Below are 16000 nucleotides of genomic sequence, written 5' to 3' on the forward strand. Positions count from 1 at the left end.
AACTGATGTAGATTTTGACCTCCATTTAAGTTCAAAAAAAAATATTTTGACCTCCCGAATCCCATGACTCCATCAAAATCTTGAGGATCAGTGGCACTAAAAGCAATGCCATGACTATGCCTGTAGTAGTAGCATTTTGTTGTGTGAACAAACTGGGTATGCCAACCAAGTGCTTAATCCATATTGGATCAGTGCCTTGTCGATGACTCAAATCTTTCCTGATCTGACCTAATACTTGATATAGGAGAGGTTTGCAGCATCCATCCTTCCAGCAACAACTACTGTTAAGCTGCCAATGCTTCTCTGACTGGCCCAATGAATTTAAGTCATCAGTTGTGTTCATCGTACTTTCCAGATATAAACCAAAATTGCAATGATATGATCCTTGTAATTGCTTGGTGTTCCCCCCTCCATGAAAATCGCTTTGCCCCCAAGGAAAGAAATTGCCAGGGTCCCATGTAAGAATGCAAAACACAATATGAGATCTAGTAAACCTGTCACTGTCAGAACTACTAATGTGAATTGCGCCCACCAAACAAGGTAACTGACGAAGCTCACGTTTGCCACCCACTGTATTTGGTAGATCTTGGATTAACTCACAGCCTCTGCAATTATAAAACAAGCAGCTATCATATGTATCAAGCCAAGATACCACACATATCACAACCTGTGGCCAGCTGGTCAATTGAACTATCATCCTTTTCATGCATCCAAATAGAATATGCAGGCACCAATGCACAACAACTGGTAGCGTGATTCTTCTAGCAGGTAGCATACTTGAAAGTGAGAAAATCCATGGATTCACATTTGGTAAATGCCTACAAATCCACTGAGCAACTAACTGACTGATCTGGAAATTGTTGTACAAAAGATCACAGAACCTCAGCTTTATAGTCTCCAGCGACCATATCACATCAACCATAGCATTGTGCCACATTTTGAAGCTGCTGGCAAAACAACTACTCGTAGACACCCAGGAGAGCTTCCACTGGACTAGCTCATGATGGCAAGTAAATAGCAGCCAATACCCATCACTGAACATTACTAATTTGGCTGCACTTGTGTAGCACTTCAACGCTAGCTGCTGATGTATGGAAACTGTCACTTCACCAATCCAACATAACAGAGCACAAGCAGACCAGGGGATGACTAATTGGATCAGCCACTGATGCCATGTCACAACTCCAGTTGACAGTCTGGTATTCCTATCTTGCATTTGCTCTTTGAACCATATGTTGTCTAAGTGCACAACAGCTATATGACAACCAAAAGATGGCTAAGGTGTTGGCCTGAATTTAACACCAACGCTATAAAAAACCGACAGTGTAGGTGGTGGCCATGGTTGCTGCTCAACCCCCTGCATCAATAGTAGCATTTCATTGGATATGTGGTGTCCACCCTGATTTCCCTGCAGCAACAATGATGTACTTGGAGGCAAGCACCTCAAGGTGGGTATGTCAGGTTGTGATCCTACTACACCTGGACCATCCACAGGCATAATTATGCTGATGTATGAGTCAGGGAACCTCATCGAGCAATTGGCTGGCACTTCTATGTTGGTGTTGCTAGAATCAGTGTCAATGGCAGGTGCAGCCGCAACAGGAAGTACGATGACTGGAACACACTCCTTGGTCATGGTCAATGCAGGAAACGCCTGGAGCTCATCAGTGACATCATGGTCCATGACATCTAGGATAGCGGCAGGTTGGACAGCATCATCGATGTCGACACATGTTGCTACAATACCAATAGCCTGTGTGTGTTCTTCAGTTGCAAAAGCCGCCATAATTAGCTTATCAGAACTAAGGTCCTCGAGAGTGGACAATGCAGGAGTTGTAGAAGGCAAGCACTCTGGCCACGAACTTGTTGCTATGTTGCTATCTCCTGTGACCATGGAAACTGCAGGCTGACCGGGCACACCAATTTCAGTTCTGAAACTCTTAGACGAACAGTTGGTGGACATGGAAACATCATGTTCCTGGGCGAGCCCCCACTTGATCTCCATCTGACAGCACCGGTCATAAATATTCCGACCATGCAAGTCACCAAAAGCATCACAAGCTTGCTGCCTTGATTGGAATATCACTCGAGCCTCCACCCAGTCCCATCCCTTGTACAGATAGACGTCCTCCACCAACACCAAATGGACCAAAAACTTGACGAAGAAGAGATTCGGTGATGGGGTAGCAAACCTTGTGGATGGTAACCTCGAGGATGCGGTTTGGTCGCCTCCGGTCGTCAGACTCGCTTGTTAGCATTTGATCGAACACCTCGTAGGCATCCTCCTCGTGGGTGTTGCACCTGCCCAAATTCAATTGCATGTTGCTCCAACTGCTACCACGGATCTTACAATCCATCTCATTTGTGAAAGCCCCACGGATTGAACAGCTCTGAATACCAATTGTTAGCAACCCCCTTTCTTACTCCAACAGAAATGACACTGATATAGAAGCAGCTAAGTTCGGAATACAAATTTGAGAGAAATAGAGCTCAGGATAGGGTAGCAAAGCAAGGTATCGGAGGATGAGAGATACATCAGAGACTAGCAGATAATCTAGATGAAGAACAGTAGAGGAGGAAGAGACTTGAGGAGGAAGATGAACATATTTTCTTTTTGATAATTGATATCCTCTCCTGAGCCGTCTCTATTTCCTTTATAGTCCTCGGCGAATCCTTCACCCTTCACAGCCCACAGCCCATGAAGCAGCCGGCCCAGACATGGGGTCCTAACACTAGGCCGGCAGCCACCGCCCGCGGCCGCCTGCGCAGCATCAGGCACTGCCGGCCGCGGAGCTGTCGGCCTATCGCCGGCTCGCCGCTCGCCTCGTCGGCAGGTGCCATCAGTGATTCCTGATTCGGTTCCCTTTTTTCTTAGGTGTTTATCTTCACCCGTTTTAATTTCTATTCAATTTCGTTAATTGGAATATAATTGGAATTATGGTCTTGATTGTGTCACGGTACACCTGTTTATCCCATACGATAGACTATAAAAATTAAATGATGATTGTTGAGAATATACATTACGCACAATAATGGAGAAATATGAAATGTCAATATGAAATTGGTACTATGGACTTAAATCTTGCTTGGACTTAATTAGGGACAGCAGCTTGGACCCACAAAGGAAAGAGCAATACCTCACCATTCGAATCATGTTCGTCCAGAATAGCATCGATACAAAATAAGAGAGAGAGAGAGAGTATGAGGTTATAATTTTAAGTATCAATGCCGTCTTATGCTGTAGCTAGCAAAATCGAGCCATTGTGACCAAGAGAATGACATTATGACAATGACATGCTCATGAAGAGTAAAAATGGCTATAGGAATGCGTCAATAGCACGGTAAAATTTGACAGGTGAATACAAGGGCAAATCAATCGAAAAATGCTAAGTGCTGTCTTTATATATATTCCTGTTAACCCGTGCAGAATACTCAAACTCAAGGCACACATGCATGCACACAAAACATCCTATTACTTGGACCCAAGAAGGTAGCGAACAACACTGGATAACAATGTGGATAAAGGACGTCTAGCCCCATAAAGTAGGAAACTTATTTGGGTAAAACAAACTTGAACCAAAATAGTCAAATATTGTTTGGAAAGAGAGGTAGAAATATAAGAAACTTATTTGGTGTACCTGAACTTTCCAGGGAAATATTATATATGCCATAATACATCAGAACAATGCTTATATAGGCCTGGGTGAGGCAGAAAGATATGGTCATGTACAATGCTTATGTTGTGTTATCCATAAGCTTTGTTTCAATGTCATCACGATCTGTCAACTGTATCTATCCCTTTGAATTCTTTCATCAAATACACATTTTTTGTTCAAAGGATTTATCACGTAGTGCCACTACATTGTATGGATATTACGTGTGTTCCTGTAATTTTGGCACCACAACATGCCAGATTTCTTTATTCAGCATATGTACTATCAAATCACAGATCGAAGCTACATTCACTCTGTTCGGCAGCCAGCTCCAGCTCCAGCCCAACAATATTTTCCTCTCACACCACTCCAGCCACCAGCTCCAGCTCCAGCCACCAGCTCCAGCTCCAGCCAGACCAACAGTATTTTCCTCTCACACCACTCCAGCCACCAGCTCCAGCTCCAGCCTGCCGAACGGAGTGATTCTTACCTTTTAAGCGGATTCCTGTCAAATTTCAACACTTGCAGCTTAGACTCAGGCAATCCCCACCGAGAAAAGCATCCCCGAAAAAAGATTCAGTGAGATTGAGAACCATGCAATCGTGAGAGAAGTATTTTTCGCTTGATGCCAGTACATGTTATTTATCACAATCAGTGTGTGCTATGATAGAGTTCAGATGTTTGAGTTGGCCAGAACACCTACTACAGAACAGTATCTACAGATAGATTCAAGAAAGAGAATAACAAAAACGAAGGGTGGAGGGGAATACCAACTCTACTGGGAGCGCTGTTATGTTGAGATGAAACACATCTTCTATGATTAAACAAAATTAAAAGTGGAGAGGGCAAAAGAATAGGCGCTACAGATGTGTACCTGGAAGAGCTCGTGTTGAATGAGGTTGAGGTTGCAGGGTCCATTCGATACAGAGGTTTGCGGTCTTCACTGCAGGAAGGAGAGGAGCAGAGGGAGAGCAAGTAGCAGAGGAAATAGTACTGGCAATGCGCATGAATGTTGGGGCAAGAAAGAGGAATGAAAGAAGGAAGAAATAGAGAGGAGAAAATGACCTCCCGCGTGGTCCGTCGCCGCCGACGGGATGAGCTCGGTGGCCGGCGCCGGCGTCCGTGGCGAGGTGACTGTGACAAGGAGCGGGCGGACCCGCCCGTCGTCTCATCCATCAGCAAGCTGAAGCTGTCCGGGGACCTCGCCGTGGCCTGCTCCTTCAACGCCTTCTTCCGCAACGCAACCAAGAAGGAGGCCGCGGGCGCCGCTCGTAGCGGATGCCAGGTCGGAGAGCTCGGCCTCGCTTGTGCGACGGCGCTGGATGGCCGGGGCAGTTGCGACGGACGCCACAATGGCTACGGCCGTGGCAGCCCAGCGCTCGTGGATCTGGATGCGGCACCTCGGCAAAGCTCGTCGACCTCCCCCTCGGCCCTCCCGCTGATGCGGAGGTCCGCGCTGGGGGCAAGGTCGAGCGAACGCGAAGTGCGGAGCCCCGGCGACCGCTACTGCTCCGTCGAGGATGACGACGACGATCACGACGCGCGGCGACGACCGCGTCGAGGCCGGCGGCGGTGCGAGGCGGGGCAGCGAGGGGGCCAAGCGGGGGTAGAGCCGGCGCGCGCGAGAAAGGCGGTGGGGCGGCGACGCTCACCCACGGCTCGAACGGCGAGGAGCAGCAGTGGAGAGGCGGCCCGACGGAGGACGCCCTTTGATTGGAAGGTGTTGCGCCAGCTTGGACGCCGCGCTGATCAGCCTCCATGGAGGAGGCTGCACAGGCCGGATTTAGCAACCGGCCGATGAGCTCTGCGCCGCGTCCTCGCCATCGCAGGCGCCATCTTCGTCCGCAGTGGCCGCCGCCACCTCCACTATTCGCTCGGAGGAGGTCAAGACGCGGGCGGGGCTGGATGTAAGAGGAGACAGAGGTGTCGGGAAAGACGTAGAACTCTCTCGACATAGTAAATTTTTTTACCGACGTGGATAGCGTGGCTGGGGCCGGAGCAGTGCGCAAATGAAATATAGAAATATATACATCCCTCTCGATCTCTATATAATATATATGCACCAACATCTCGTGATCACCTCAACACACACACCGGCTTATCGCCGGCCCTGTTTAGTTGGCAAAAATTTTTTTTACAGTATCTGTCACATCAAATCTTCAGATACATACATGGAGCATTAAATGTAGTTAAAAAATAATTAATTACACAGTCTAACTGATTAGCACGAGATGAATCTTTTAAGCCTAATTAGTCCATAATTGAACATTATTTGTTAAGTAACAACAAAATATGCTACAGTACCAAAACTCAAAATTTTTCACCAACTAATCACACCAGCATTCAGCAACAGGCCCGCACTCCAAACCGGCTGCCATCCGGCCCTCCCTAACTCTGATCTGAGACCCTGACAGCTACAGGAGAAGCAGCTAGATAGCTAGTAGTATCTTAGAGTATCTCCAACAGTTTTTCCAAATCACACTTAGTCAAATTCTATTTAGCTAACTATTTAACTAGTCATTTAGCTATCTAAAGTAGCTATCTAAAGGGTGGGCAATCCAAGAGATTCTTCATCCATCCCCTGCTTTCTCTCACCTACCGCTGTAGCGGCCGTCCCGGCCCGCGCCGTCGTCGTCGTCGCGGCCTGTGCCTCCCGCCGCTGCGGGCGCGAGCTCCGCCGCTGCGGCCGGACGGGGCGAGCGTGCGAGGCGGCGACGGCGGGAGGGCGGCAGCCGGCGGGCGGAGGAGGCGCGCGCGGTGAGCGGGCGAAGGGCGTGCGGCGGAGGGCAGCGGCCAGAGGAGGCGCACGGCGGAGGTCGGCGGCCGGACGAGGCGCGCGCGGCGGTCGGCGGCCGGACGAGGCGCGCGCGGCGGTCGGCGGCCGGACGAGGCGCGCGCGGCGGTCGGCGGCCGGACGAGGCGCGCGCGGAGCCCCAAGGCAGCCAGAAGAGGCGCGCGGAGGCGGCGAACCCGGAGCCTTTTACCTGTGAGCCATTATGAAACTTGGCTCTAACCCTCAAGCCACTAAAATAAAGTTGCACACCTATAAGGACAAGTGGAAGTTCGTTTTACCCTGCAAGCCATTCCATCCAAACTTGGTGATAACAGACGTTAACTGAGCTGGAAAAATACTAGAATGCCCTTTGGCAGAGAAACAATGGAACTTTGTCTGTTCCCTTGGTGCCACTCGGTGGGCTCATTTTTTTGGCACCAAATGTACAGCAGGGCTGTTGACGCCAAAGAAACAAGTTCTAGTTTTTGTTATTTATAAACAGCCCATAATTTGTAATAAGAATCATATTTGCAACATCTCATCATCATATTTTGTTAGAAACAGCCCAGAATTTGTTTAAAAAATAATATTTGCAACATTTCATCATCATACTTGACGAACATGTCATCAACATTACTAAGACAATAGAGGTCATCATAGCTAACACATTGAAACAAAGTTCTCAACAGTCACCACGAGTTCACATAATATTTAGTCCCAGTTTACAAATGGCTCAGAAGCCATCACACAAGCCATCACAGTACATTACAACTAGTTTGAGTTTGCATCCATGCAACCAAAAGATCGAGTGTTCATCCATCAAACCAAAAGTTCCAGTTTTCATCCATCCAAAAGTATTGGGCATGGCATCACAGAGCAAAATACATGCCATCATATTACCTTTCACTGCAGTTCTAGCTTCTTCTTGCTCCTGGTATTGGAAGCTGGGCTACTTGGGCTGCCTGATGAAAGAGGGAGCCTCTTTGGGGTCAGCTTCTTCATGATGGCGTTCCTCCTCTTCGGTGTAGTTTCCTGCGCCTCTAACTGGACTGTGGCAAAAGCGTCCTCAATGACAGGACCTAGGATCACAGACTGCAATGGAACAGGCTCATTGGATCCACTTCCAGACTCTCTAGTTGATGAACTTGTACTTCTAGATCCCTTGGTTTTCTTTGCTCCAGAAGAAGATGATGCCTGTCTCTCCCTTTTCTTTGCTGCTGCCCTTTGTACAGCTTCATTTATTGGGAATTGCATGACTGATGGAGTAGCTACCACAATGCTAGTCTCTGTGTTTGCTCTTGCTGCTGCTGCTGCTGCGGCTGCTCGAAGCCTTTTCTTTGGCACACCCCTACATAGGACAAGCATATGTATCAGTTTGAATTAAAGAAAATAGACATGCAGATGTAAATTAAACAATTTATTTCATCTTTCAGCTATCATTGCAGCTATGTCTTCAGGCTTCCCATTCTTGCAGGTTTCCCAATGATGCCCTTTCTGATAGCATATTGGGCACTGATGCCTTCTATCCTTCTGGCTGCTACCACCTTCAAAAGTCCCTTTCATCCTATTCTTCCTTCTTCCTCCTGCTGTTGCCCTAAGTAGTGGAGGGTGCATGAAGAATCCATGGTTGGATGTGGGCCACATGCTCTTGTCTGGAATGCAAGGGATGGAACCTTGATATGCAAGCTTAAAATTATGGACAGAGTAGTAGTCAGACACAAAATCTTCCAGTCTGGCACCAGGGATGGAAGTGATGTAAGCAATTGCATGTTTGCAAGGGATTCCTGTGCCTTGCCAAACCCTACAGGTGCAGCTTCTCAGTTCCAAATCGACCACAAATCTATAGGCTAGATTGACTCCCTTTGCACATACCTCTGCCACACCTTCAGGAGAAGATGTTATCACTTGAATATCCAAATTGAAACTTTTTTCCCTCAGCTGCTTCTCAATGTGAGGCAGAATCTTTCCAGTAAACTTCATGGCCACCCTCTTCCTATGGTTCCATTTGATCAATATCTTCTGCCTTATTGTGTCCAGCAAGTCATCTAGGTTCTTTGCCTTCTCAGGCTTGATCCAATTGTTGAATGACTCGGCCAGATTGTTGGTCACATAGTCCACTTTGGAGCCCAACCTGTATTGGCTCCTAGACCACAGCTTCTTGTGGTTCTCATGCAGATACACCATTGCCTCAGGCTTGGCATCAGCCATTGCCTGGTAATGCTTCTCAAACATGTAGTTGCTCCATGAATATGAAGAAGCCCATAAGTGGTCATCAAACACCTTGCCAGAGTATCTTTTCTTGAAATTTTGTACTAAGTGGTACATGCACTCCCTATGTTCAACACCAGGAAAAACTTCAGAAACCCCACTCATGACTGTCTGACCACAGTCTGTATGGAAACAAAGTCCATCTGGGAATCCAATTACATCTCTCAACCTACTCATAAACCACAGCCAATTATCACAGTCCTCTGAATCAATTACCCCCACTGCAACTGGATACATCCAATTATGTCCATCAACTGCACAGGCTATACACAACTGCCCTCTGAACCTTCCATTCAAAAAAGTACTATCTACTGCAAGATATGGTCTGCATGCTCTAAGGAATCCATCTACACATGGTTTGAGTGCAAAGAATAGTCTTCTGAACCTGATCTTATTGTTTATGGTGTGGTGATCAATGACAAAAGATGAACCAGGACTAGATTCCTCTATCTGGGCCTTAAGCCTAAACAAATTCTCAAAACTTTTACCCCAATGCCCAAAAAGCTTGTCCATGGCTAGATTTTTACCTTTGTACATTCTCCTGTATGGCACAGTTACTTTGTACTCAGCCTTCAACCTCCTTGTCAGCTCTTTAATTCTAAGGTTGGGATCTTCCTTCAACCAGTCCAGCACTTTATCACAAACCCATAACTGAGTGATCCCAACACACACTCCAACCCTACTAGCAGCCTGACAATCATGTTCATGTGGGTTCCTTTTGATCTGCATAAATAAAACCAAGAATGCTGATTATAAACAAATAAATCATTGCAACAAAAAAATCATAAAAGAAGTGCTCTATACCTTAATTGTCACACCATCCTTCAGAGCTGAGGCATGAATTCTCCATGGACAGTCCAGCTCCTCTCTGAACTTGCAGTGCACCCTATACCTCCCTGGATCACTCTTGTCAATTACATACTGGTGCTCTCCAATAGCACAATGAGTAGCTAAAGCAATCTTAAAGGCATCCATATCTGAATACAAAGTTCCTACAGCCATAGGTGGATTTTTCTTATCATAATTAAGATCAGGCAAACCATCAGGGACCCTATCTGAAACCATCTCATCATCAGACTCATCACTCACATCTGAATCAGAACAGATTTCATCCTCAGAACTCTCATAAGCTTTAGGATTTGGGGGTGGTTGTGGTTGGTAGCTGGGACCAAAGTCAAGGTATAACACCTCATCATCAACACCAACATGCTCATTCATTGGGTGTGGGTTAGGCAGGATTTCAGGTTCATCAGACTGAGTATGTGTGCTGTGGCTTGGCTCTCCTAAGCTTGGATCACCAATTGAAGGGGTGAATGAGGTTTCAACAGACTTGGAAGTAGTACCAATGTCCCAAAGTGGAATCTGAGGGGGACCATTACTTGGCTTGTAATATGCAAAGGTAACGAAGCAACATTTGGAAACACTATGTTTTTCAAACATGTGAAGCAAGTCTTGGTCAGTGCACAACTCGATGTTGACCTTTGTATCCAAGGCCCAATAGTAAACTTTCACTAACTCGCCGTAACCATGAGGATTGGTCTCCACAACTTCATCAACGAAGTCTTTGAAATTAATGCGGTCAGCATCTACAACTTTGCTCAGTTCATACCACTGACCACGACAGTTTGGAGCAACAATCCGCATTTCTAACGTGAAGCTACTGTCTGCGTCGTCCATCCTATAGATGAACAAGGAGGAGACAATCAAATGCAAGCGCAGCAGTAAGCTATCGTGACCTAATGCATAGAGAGGGGGGGACGGACAACTCACCCGCCAGGAACGAGCCCGCTGACGCTGTTGCTTGCCGGAGCCATGCGCGAGCCCGCCGTTCCCGCCCGCACGCGCTGGTTGCGCCACGCCTGGCCACACCCACCGCGCCTGGGAGCAGCCTGGCCCGCCGCGCCAGCCGCGCAGCGCCCGCCCGCGCCTGGCGCGCCTGGCCGTGTCCGCCGCGCCTCGCCCGCCCGCACGGTAGCGCCGCCGGCCCGCCGGTAGGGTTTGGAGCCGCCCTCGCGCGAGTCTGCTCGGATGGATAAGTGAGTTGGGCGGGTGCGGGCGAACACTGAAGGGCAGAGGGCCACTGAAGGGCAGAGGGCAAAATTGGAACTGGAAATGCTAGGGCCCACTTGTAAGATTAAGGAAACGGTGGTTTGCTAACAGATCGGGGACGGAATGGCTTGCAGGGTAAAATGTAATTCAACTTGTCCTTGTAGGTGTGCAACTTCATTTTAATGGCTTGAAGGTTAGAGCCAAGTTTCATAATGGCTCACAGGTAAAAGGCTCAGGATTCGGAGAGATGGCGAGTGCTCAGGCACGTCAAAGATGCCTACCGACAAAGGTGGAATACAGATCGAGATGGAGATGCGAGGAGGAAAGAGAGGCTCTTGGATGCGTGTTTTACAGATGTTTCTGTATTTTTATAAATCCAGGTTCATTTTGCTAGACTGTCGGAGTTGCTCTTGCGGGAGGAGAGCCGAGCGCCACCGGTCACAATAATGGGCCGGCCGCCGCGCCTCCTCTGCAGCCTCTTCCTGGCCCTCTCCCTGGCCGCGGTGGCGCCACGAGGGGGAGATCTTTAACGGATCAGCTACCAGTTCAAGCACTCGGACTGCGTGCGCAAGCTCGCCGTCACCATCAACGGCGAGACCCCCGGCCCGACCATCCGCGCCGTGCAGGGCGACACCGTGGTGGTCCGGGTCAAGAACTCGCTGCTGACGGAGAACGTGGCCATCCACTGGCCCGGCATCCGGCAGATCGGCACGCCCTGGGCCGACGGCACCGAGGGCGTCACGCAGTGCCCCCGTCCTCCCCGGCGACGTCTTCACCTACACCGTCGTCGACCGCCCGGGCACCTACATGGCTTCCCAAAGATGGCACCTACCGCCCGGGAAATCTCCGGAGAGGCGCGCCGCTGTTCCTTCGCTTCCCAAAGATGGCTCCGTCGTTGCCAGCGACACAAGTAGCTGCTCCTTTCAGTTGACTGAGGCAGGAGAAGGGAGGAAGGGGATGGCTCCGGAGATTTCGATGAAAGGATAAAATATCATTTGGGAAAAGAAAAGAGACTGAGGGAACAGAAAGGCCGTGATTTTCAAAATATTCACCAGGTTTGTGGATTCAGATGATGGCAGCGGCACCCGTTAACGAAACAATCCGTGGGCGACTGGGAAACGAGATAGAAAAGCACATATCTCAAAACACAGATCCAACGCATCAGAATTCGACAGAATCTGTTGACAGATATTTAGCAAAAGTCTAGATTATTATGTGGTACATAATAATATGCATTATCACATAGCCATGGTTCTATTCAAAGGGAACATATCTAGTGCAAACCACAACTTTTATGAAAACCTGTGCAAACCACGGCAAAAGAGTCATCTAAATTCACCAAAAAATCACACAGGTAGATGAGATGATGATACACAGTCTTGTAAAATATCTTGTCCAAATTCGTTATTTTTATATCTCACAAACGAAGTCGAGTTTGGATAAGATATTTTACAAGATTATATATCATCATATCATCTACATGTGTGATTTTTTGGGTGAATTTAGACATTTTTTGTCGTGGTTTGCACGGATTTTCACGAAGTTGTGGTTTTCACCCGATATGTCCCCTATTCAAAAGGATATGCGTGTTAACTTAGAATGCGTTGTTCAAGCGCGAGGATGATCGAAGTATGCATGTATATCCATGCATATGCAATCTGTGGAGCTGCATGTCCGCATTTGGTGGGAAACTGGGAGTAGTAGTGAATTAGTTATTCTCACTTGTGAACTTGAAAATTTCCGGCGGATTGATGAGCGAGCGGTCAGCAGCGCACGGGCAGAGAAATGCATGCTCAAATTTGTGCGCGTCGATACTCCTATTACATATGAACTTTGGTTTTACCCAAGTCCTTCAATTTTAGGCGCTACTTTTTTTTTGGAATGATGGATTTAGGGAAGAGGATTATCCTAATACAGAATTCGGAACCAAACCCCAACGGCTGCTTTTGTCTAACAGGCACTCCAATCCAAACTAGCTGCCATCCAACTTGGGCGCCTGTGGAACCAAACATGCTGGTTCTTCGCCTTTTGAAGGAGCCAATCTACTGTGGAAAACTTGGGCGCCGCTGAGAGTGAAGATTTTTCTCTGGCTTGCTTCGCGCCGAAGGCTTTGGACAGCGGACCGTCGAATTCGTCATGGCCTGGACGCTAATCCAACTTGCAAACTCTGTGATCAAGAGGATGAATCATGTGATTATATTCTCTTCAGGTGCTCATACTCCCTGCAGATTTGGTGGCCAATCCCGAACAGCTTGGGTATTGGACACGCCCCTGCAGCTGCTGACATGACCCTATTTCAGTGGTGGGCTACTCTGCGTGCTCATTTGCCGGCTCAGAAACGGAAAGGTTTCGACATCCTTTTCGCTCTGGTGACTTGGCACCCGTGGAAGGAGCGCAATGCGCGTCTGCAGGAACACTGAGCTGCAACCAAATTCTCTGCTTCTTTCCATCCGGCAAGATGGCGAGTCCTGGATCGCAGCCGGGGCGACTAAGTTGGGTTGTTTATTTAGTGTGTAATAGGTCCTTTTTGCTTTTTGACTGATCCAGCTTTCTTTGCGTGGATCTAAAGGAGCTTCCCTCGTGTTGTGTAAACAGTTTCTTTTCTTCTTAATACAAAAATACGTAGCTCTCCTTCGTATTTGAGAAAAAAAACTAGCTGCCACCTGCCATCGTCCGCGCCGCCGGCTCTGCTCATAACGGGCGACCGCCGCGCCTCCTCTTCTGTCTCTTTCTGGTCCTCTCACTGGGCGCGGTGGCGCCCGCAGCCGCCACGCGCCACCACGAGTGGGAGATCAGCAGCTAGTTCAAGCACTGTTTGGTTTAGGTTAGCACACGTAGCACAAAAAATTTGACCAATAATTAAGGATATTAAATAAAGGTAATTTACAAAACTAACTTCACAGTCGTGTTCTACTTCGCGAGACGAACCTAATGAGGCCTTTGACCGCACGATTCGAGGATGATTACTGTAGCATCACTGTAGCCAATCATCGATTAATTACTATCATTAGATTCGTCGTGAAAAGTTACACTCATCCGTGAAAAAGTTTTGCAAATAAACTTCGTTTAGTACTCCATGTATTGAAGATTCTTTTCTCGGAAAATGTGTGCTAGTAGTACTACACATAAACCAAACAGGGCCTCACAGGTTGGCACTGGTTGGAGATTTGAAATGATTGTTTGACTGGTCACGCGTACGTTGAGCTTGAGGTCCTCTCCGAATGAAGAGACACGATTTTTCCTAACAACTTTAGGTGAAAAGAAAAAGATACAGGAAGGAGGGGCCCCGTACTCCCGTACCCTTAAATGAAAATTCATAATACTCATTAAATTACTCTGTTTGCTTATGTATAGGGAAATTTGGTTCTCTAGCACTGAAAGAAGACTGTTTTGTAAAATACTTCCTCCATCCAATTTTGATAGATATATTTCTATATGGCACAATGACCAAATACAACAACTGTGCTTATCAATCTAATCAATACAACACAGACTTTTTGTTGGTCCTCCAATATTTTAACTGGAAACTCCTTATTACTAGTGCTATTTATTATCACAGCCCATACCAATAGCAAATATATCTATCAATTTTGAACATTTGAGTTTTTAAAATATATTTATCAAAACTAGATGGAGGAGGTATCATTAAAAAAGACCTCCGTTTCGTAAAATAGCACCGAAAGAATCGTCGTTACCCGGAACTACCATTCCATTACATTTTCCGCTAATTCGTCTGTCACGTCGTCACGTGCTCCTTCCTCCTCGCCGCCCCCATCATTACCTCCCTTGCTCCTCTCCCAGCAACAGGGCAAGAAGGTGGCGCCAGGAGCTCGGGCAGCAACTCCCACTCCACTGCCGCCCCTGGCTCCCCCACCCTCCGGCCGCCTCCAACACAATCGGCGCCGCCTTGTCACCGTACTGGTTCCGCCCCGGCCGCCCTCCAAGATCGGCTGCTCAGTTCCAAGCGAGGTGGCGGTGGGTCGGTGGCCGATGAGCAACGGGGAGCGGTGGAATGAGTTCAGCTCGTGGTGGTTGTGGTGGATTGAGCCGGCGGCCAGTAGACATGGCGAATCGAGCGGAGGAAACGACGGTGGCGGGTTCCCAGCGGCTGCGGCAGTGCGGCTCCGACGAGCTTCTGCGGCGGCGGTGCTGCGCAAAAAGCAGCAGGGGAAGCGGCACGCGAAGGAGAGGGAAGGGAGGGGACGAGTTCGCGGTCCACTTACTCGTCCATCTCGCCGTCGCTCTGCGACGACTTGGCTGTCGCAGTTGTCGTCGCTCAGTGGCTCAGCAAACAGCGCCGTGCGTGATGGGCTCCTGCGCGCGGCGCCGCTCTTGGTCGGGAACCTGCAGGGCAGTGGCGAAGCTAGGAAAAAATTTAGGAGGGGCTGTAAAAAAAATGTCACAACGACATGGCACCACTACGACACCTCACGAAAGACAAATATAATAGTTTGAAGTAGTCTTATATTAAAACATCGATGGACAATAAAAATCACAAAATACATCATGAAAATTAAAGGATGCGGTTTATCCATACCGAAAAGCCAAATTACAAAACTAATAGACGCCGTCCGTGACGGTGACACCCATTATTCATCCGAAGAAGCAATCTACAGAAATAGACATAATTAATTAGTCAAACATATATGGACATCAAAATTATGAATTTAGCATAGAACAAAGTTTACCATTAATTTTTTAGGCAATAACATACGACGTTTCTTCATCTCTTCAAACCTCTTTTTGATCTTTTCATTACAAATCTTTCTAAATATCTCCTTCTCGTTATAGCATATCATCAAGTCATTGAGCCATTCATCACCCATTTTACTACGCAAATCTGTCTTTATAATGGACATGGCTGAAAATATCCTCTCAACTGAAGCTGTTGCCACCGGTAGTATCAAGGTTAGCTCAATGAGACGATAAACCCGCTGATAAGATGTGTTCATATTAGTCTTGACCATAATTTCAGCAACTTTTCCAAGTTCAGTACATCCAAGGAATTCTGGAGTTCTTCTAGCACGGTTGACGAAGGATTTAAGTTCATTTGGCAAAACAGTAAGGTCACCAATATCAAAATCCTCAGCATAAATTTCAGCAAGTCTCACAAGTTTATCCACATCGAAATTAGAGAAGGACTTCCGTGGGTTAAAACAAGCCATACATACTAATAACCCTTGCCCACGAAGCATAGAGATTGACAAATTATGACTTGAAAGCATACGGACCAAAGCTTCTTTCAATGCAATAGCTG

General features: G+C 47.5%; 2 protein-coding genes across 2 annotated transcripts; both read right to left on the bottom strand.

The window, feature by feature from the left end:
* Positions 1 to 7848: 7848 nt before the first annotated feature.
* On the bottom strand, positions 7849 to 11440 carry LOC120695309. The gene is made up of 3 exons (XM_039978593.1): positions 11286 to 11440; positions 9499 to 10372; positions 7849 to 9417 (listed from the first exon to the last, which is right to left on the bottom strand). Exons 1-3 carry the CDS (start codon positions 11438 to 11440, stop codon positions 7849 to 7851), a joined length of 2598 nt encoding a protein of 865 aa, XP_039834527.1.
* Positions 11441 to 15166: 3726 nt separating this feature from the next.
* Positions 15167 to 15915, bottom strand: LOC120696037. Its single transcript, XM_039979201.1, has 2 exons — positions 15432 to 15915; positions 15167 to 15353 (listed from the first exon to the last, which is right to left on the bottom strand). The coding sequence occupies exons 1-2, from the start codon at positions 15906 to 15908 to the stop codon at positions 15333 to 15335; spliced, it is 498 nt and encodes a 165-aa protein (XP_039835135.1). The 5' UTR covers positions 15909 to 15915; the 3' UTR covers positions 15167 to 15332.
* Positions 15916 to 16000: the final 85 nt, after the last annotated feature.

This window comes from Panicum virgatum, chromosome 2K, assembly GCF_016808335.1.
Source record: "Panicum virgatum strain AP13 chromosome 2K, P.virgatum_v5, whole genome shotgun sequence".
Taxonomy (NCBI): Eukaryota; Viridiplantae; Streptophyta; class Magnoliopsida; order Poales; family Poaceae; genus Panicum; species Panicum virgatum.

Bases quoted from the DNA above. Each gene is read 5' to 3' on its own strand.
- LOC120696037 (XM_039979201.1), bottom strand. From the start codon at position 15,908: ATGGCTTGTTTTAACCCACGGAAGTCCTTCTCTAATTTCGATGTGGAT. The intron at 15,354-15,431 runs GTAAACTTTGTT...CTATTTCTGTAG, and splicing joins TATTGCCTAAAAAATTAATG to ATTGCTTCTTCGGATGAATA.
- LOC120695309 (XM_039978593.1), bottom strand. From the start codon at position 11,440: ATGCCGGGCCAGTGGATGGCCACGTTCTCCGTCAGCAGCGAGTTCTTG. The intron at 10,373-11,285 runs GTAGCTGATCCG...GTTCATCTATAG, and splicing joins CAGTCCGAGTGCTTGAACTG to GATGGACGACGCAGACAGTA. The intron at 9,418-9,498 runs GTATAGAGCACT...TTATTTATGCAG, and splicing joins AGGATGGTGTGACAATTAAG to ATCAAAAGGAACCCACATGA.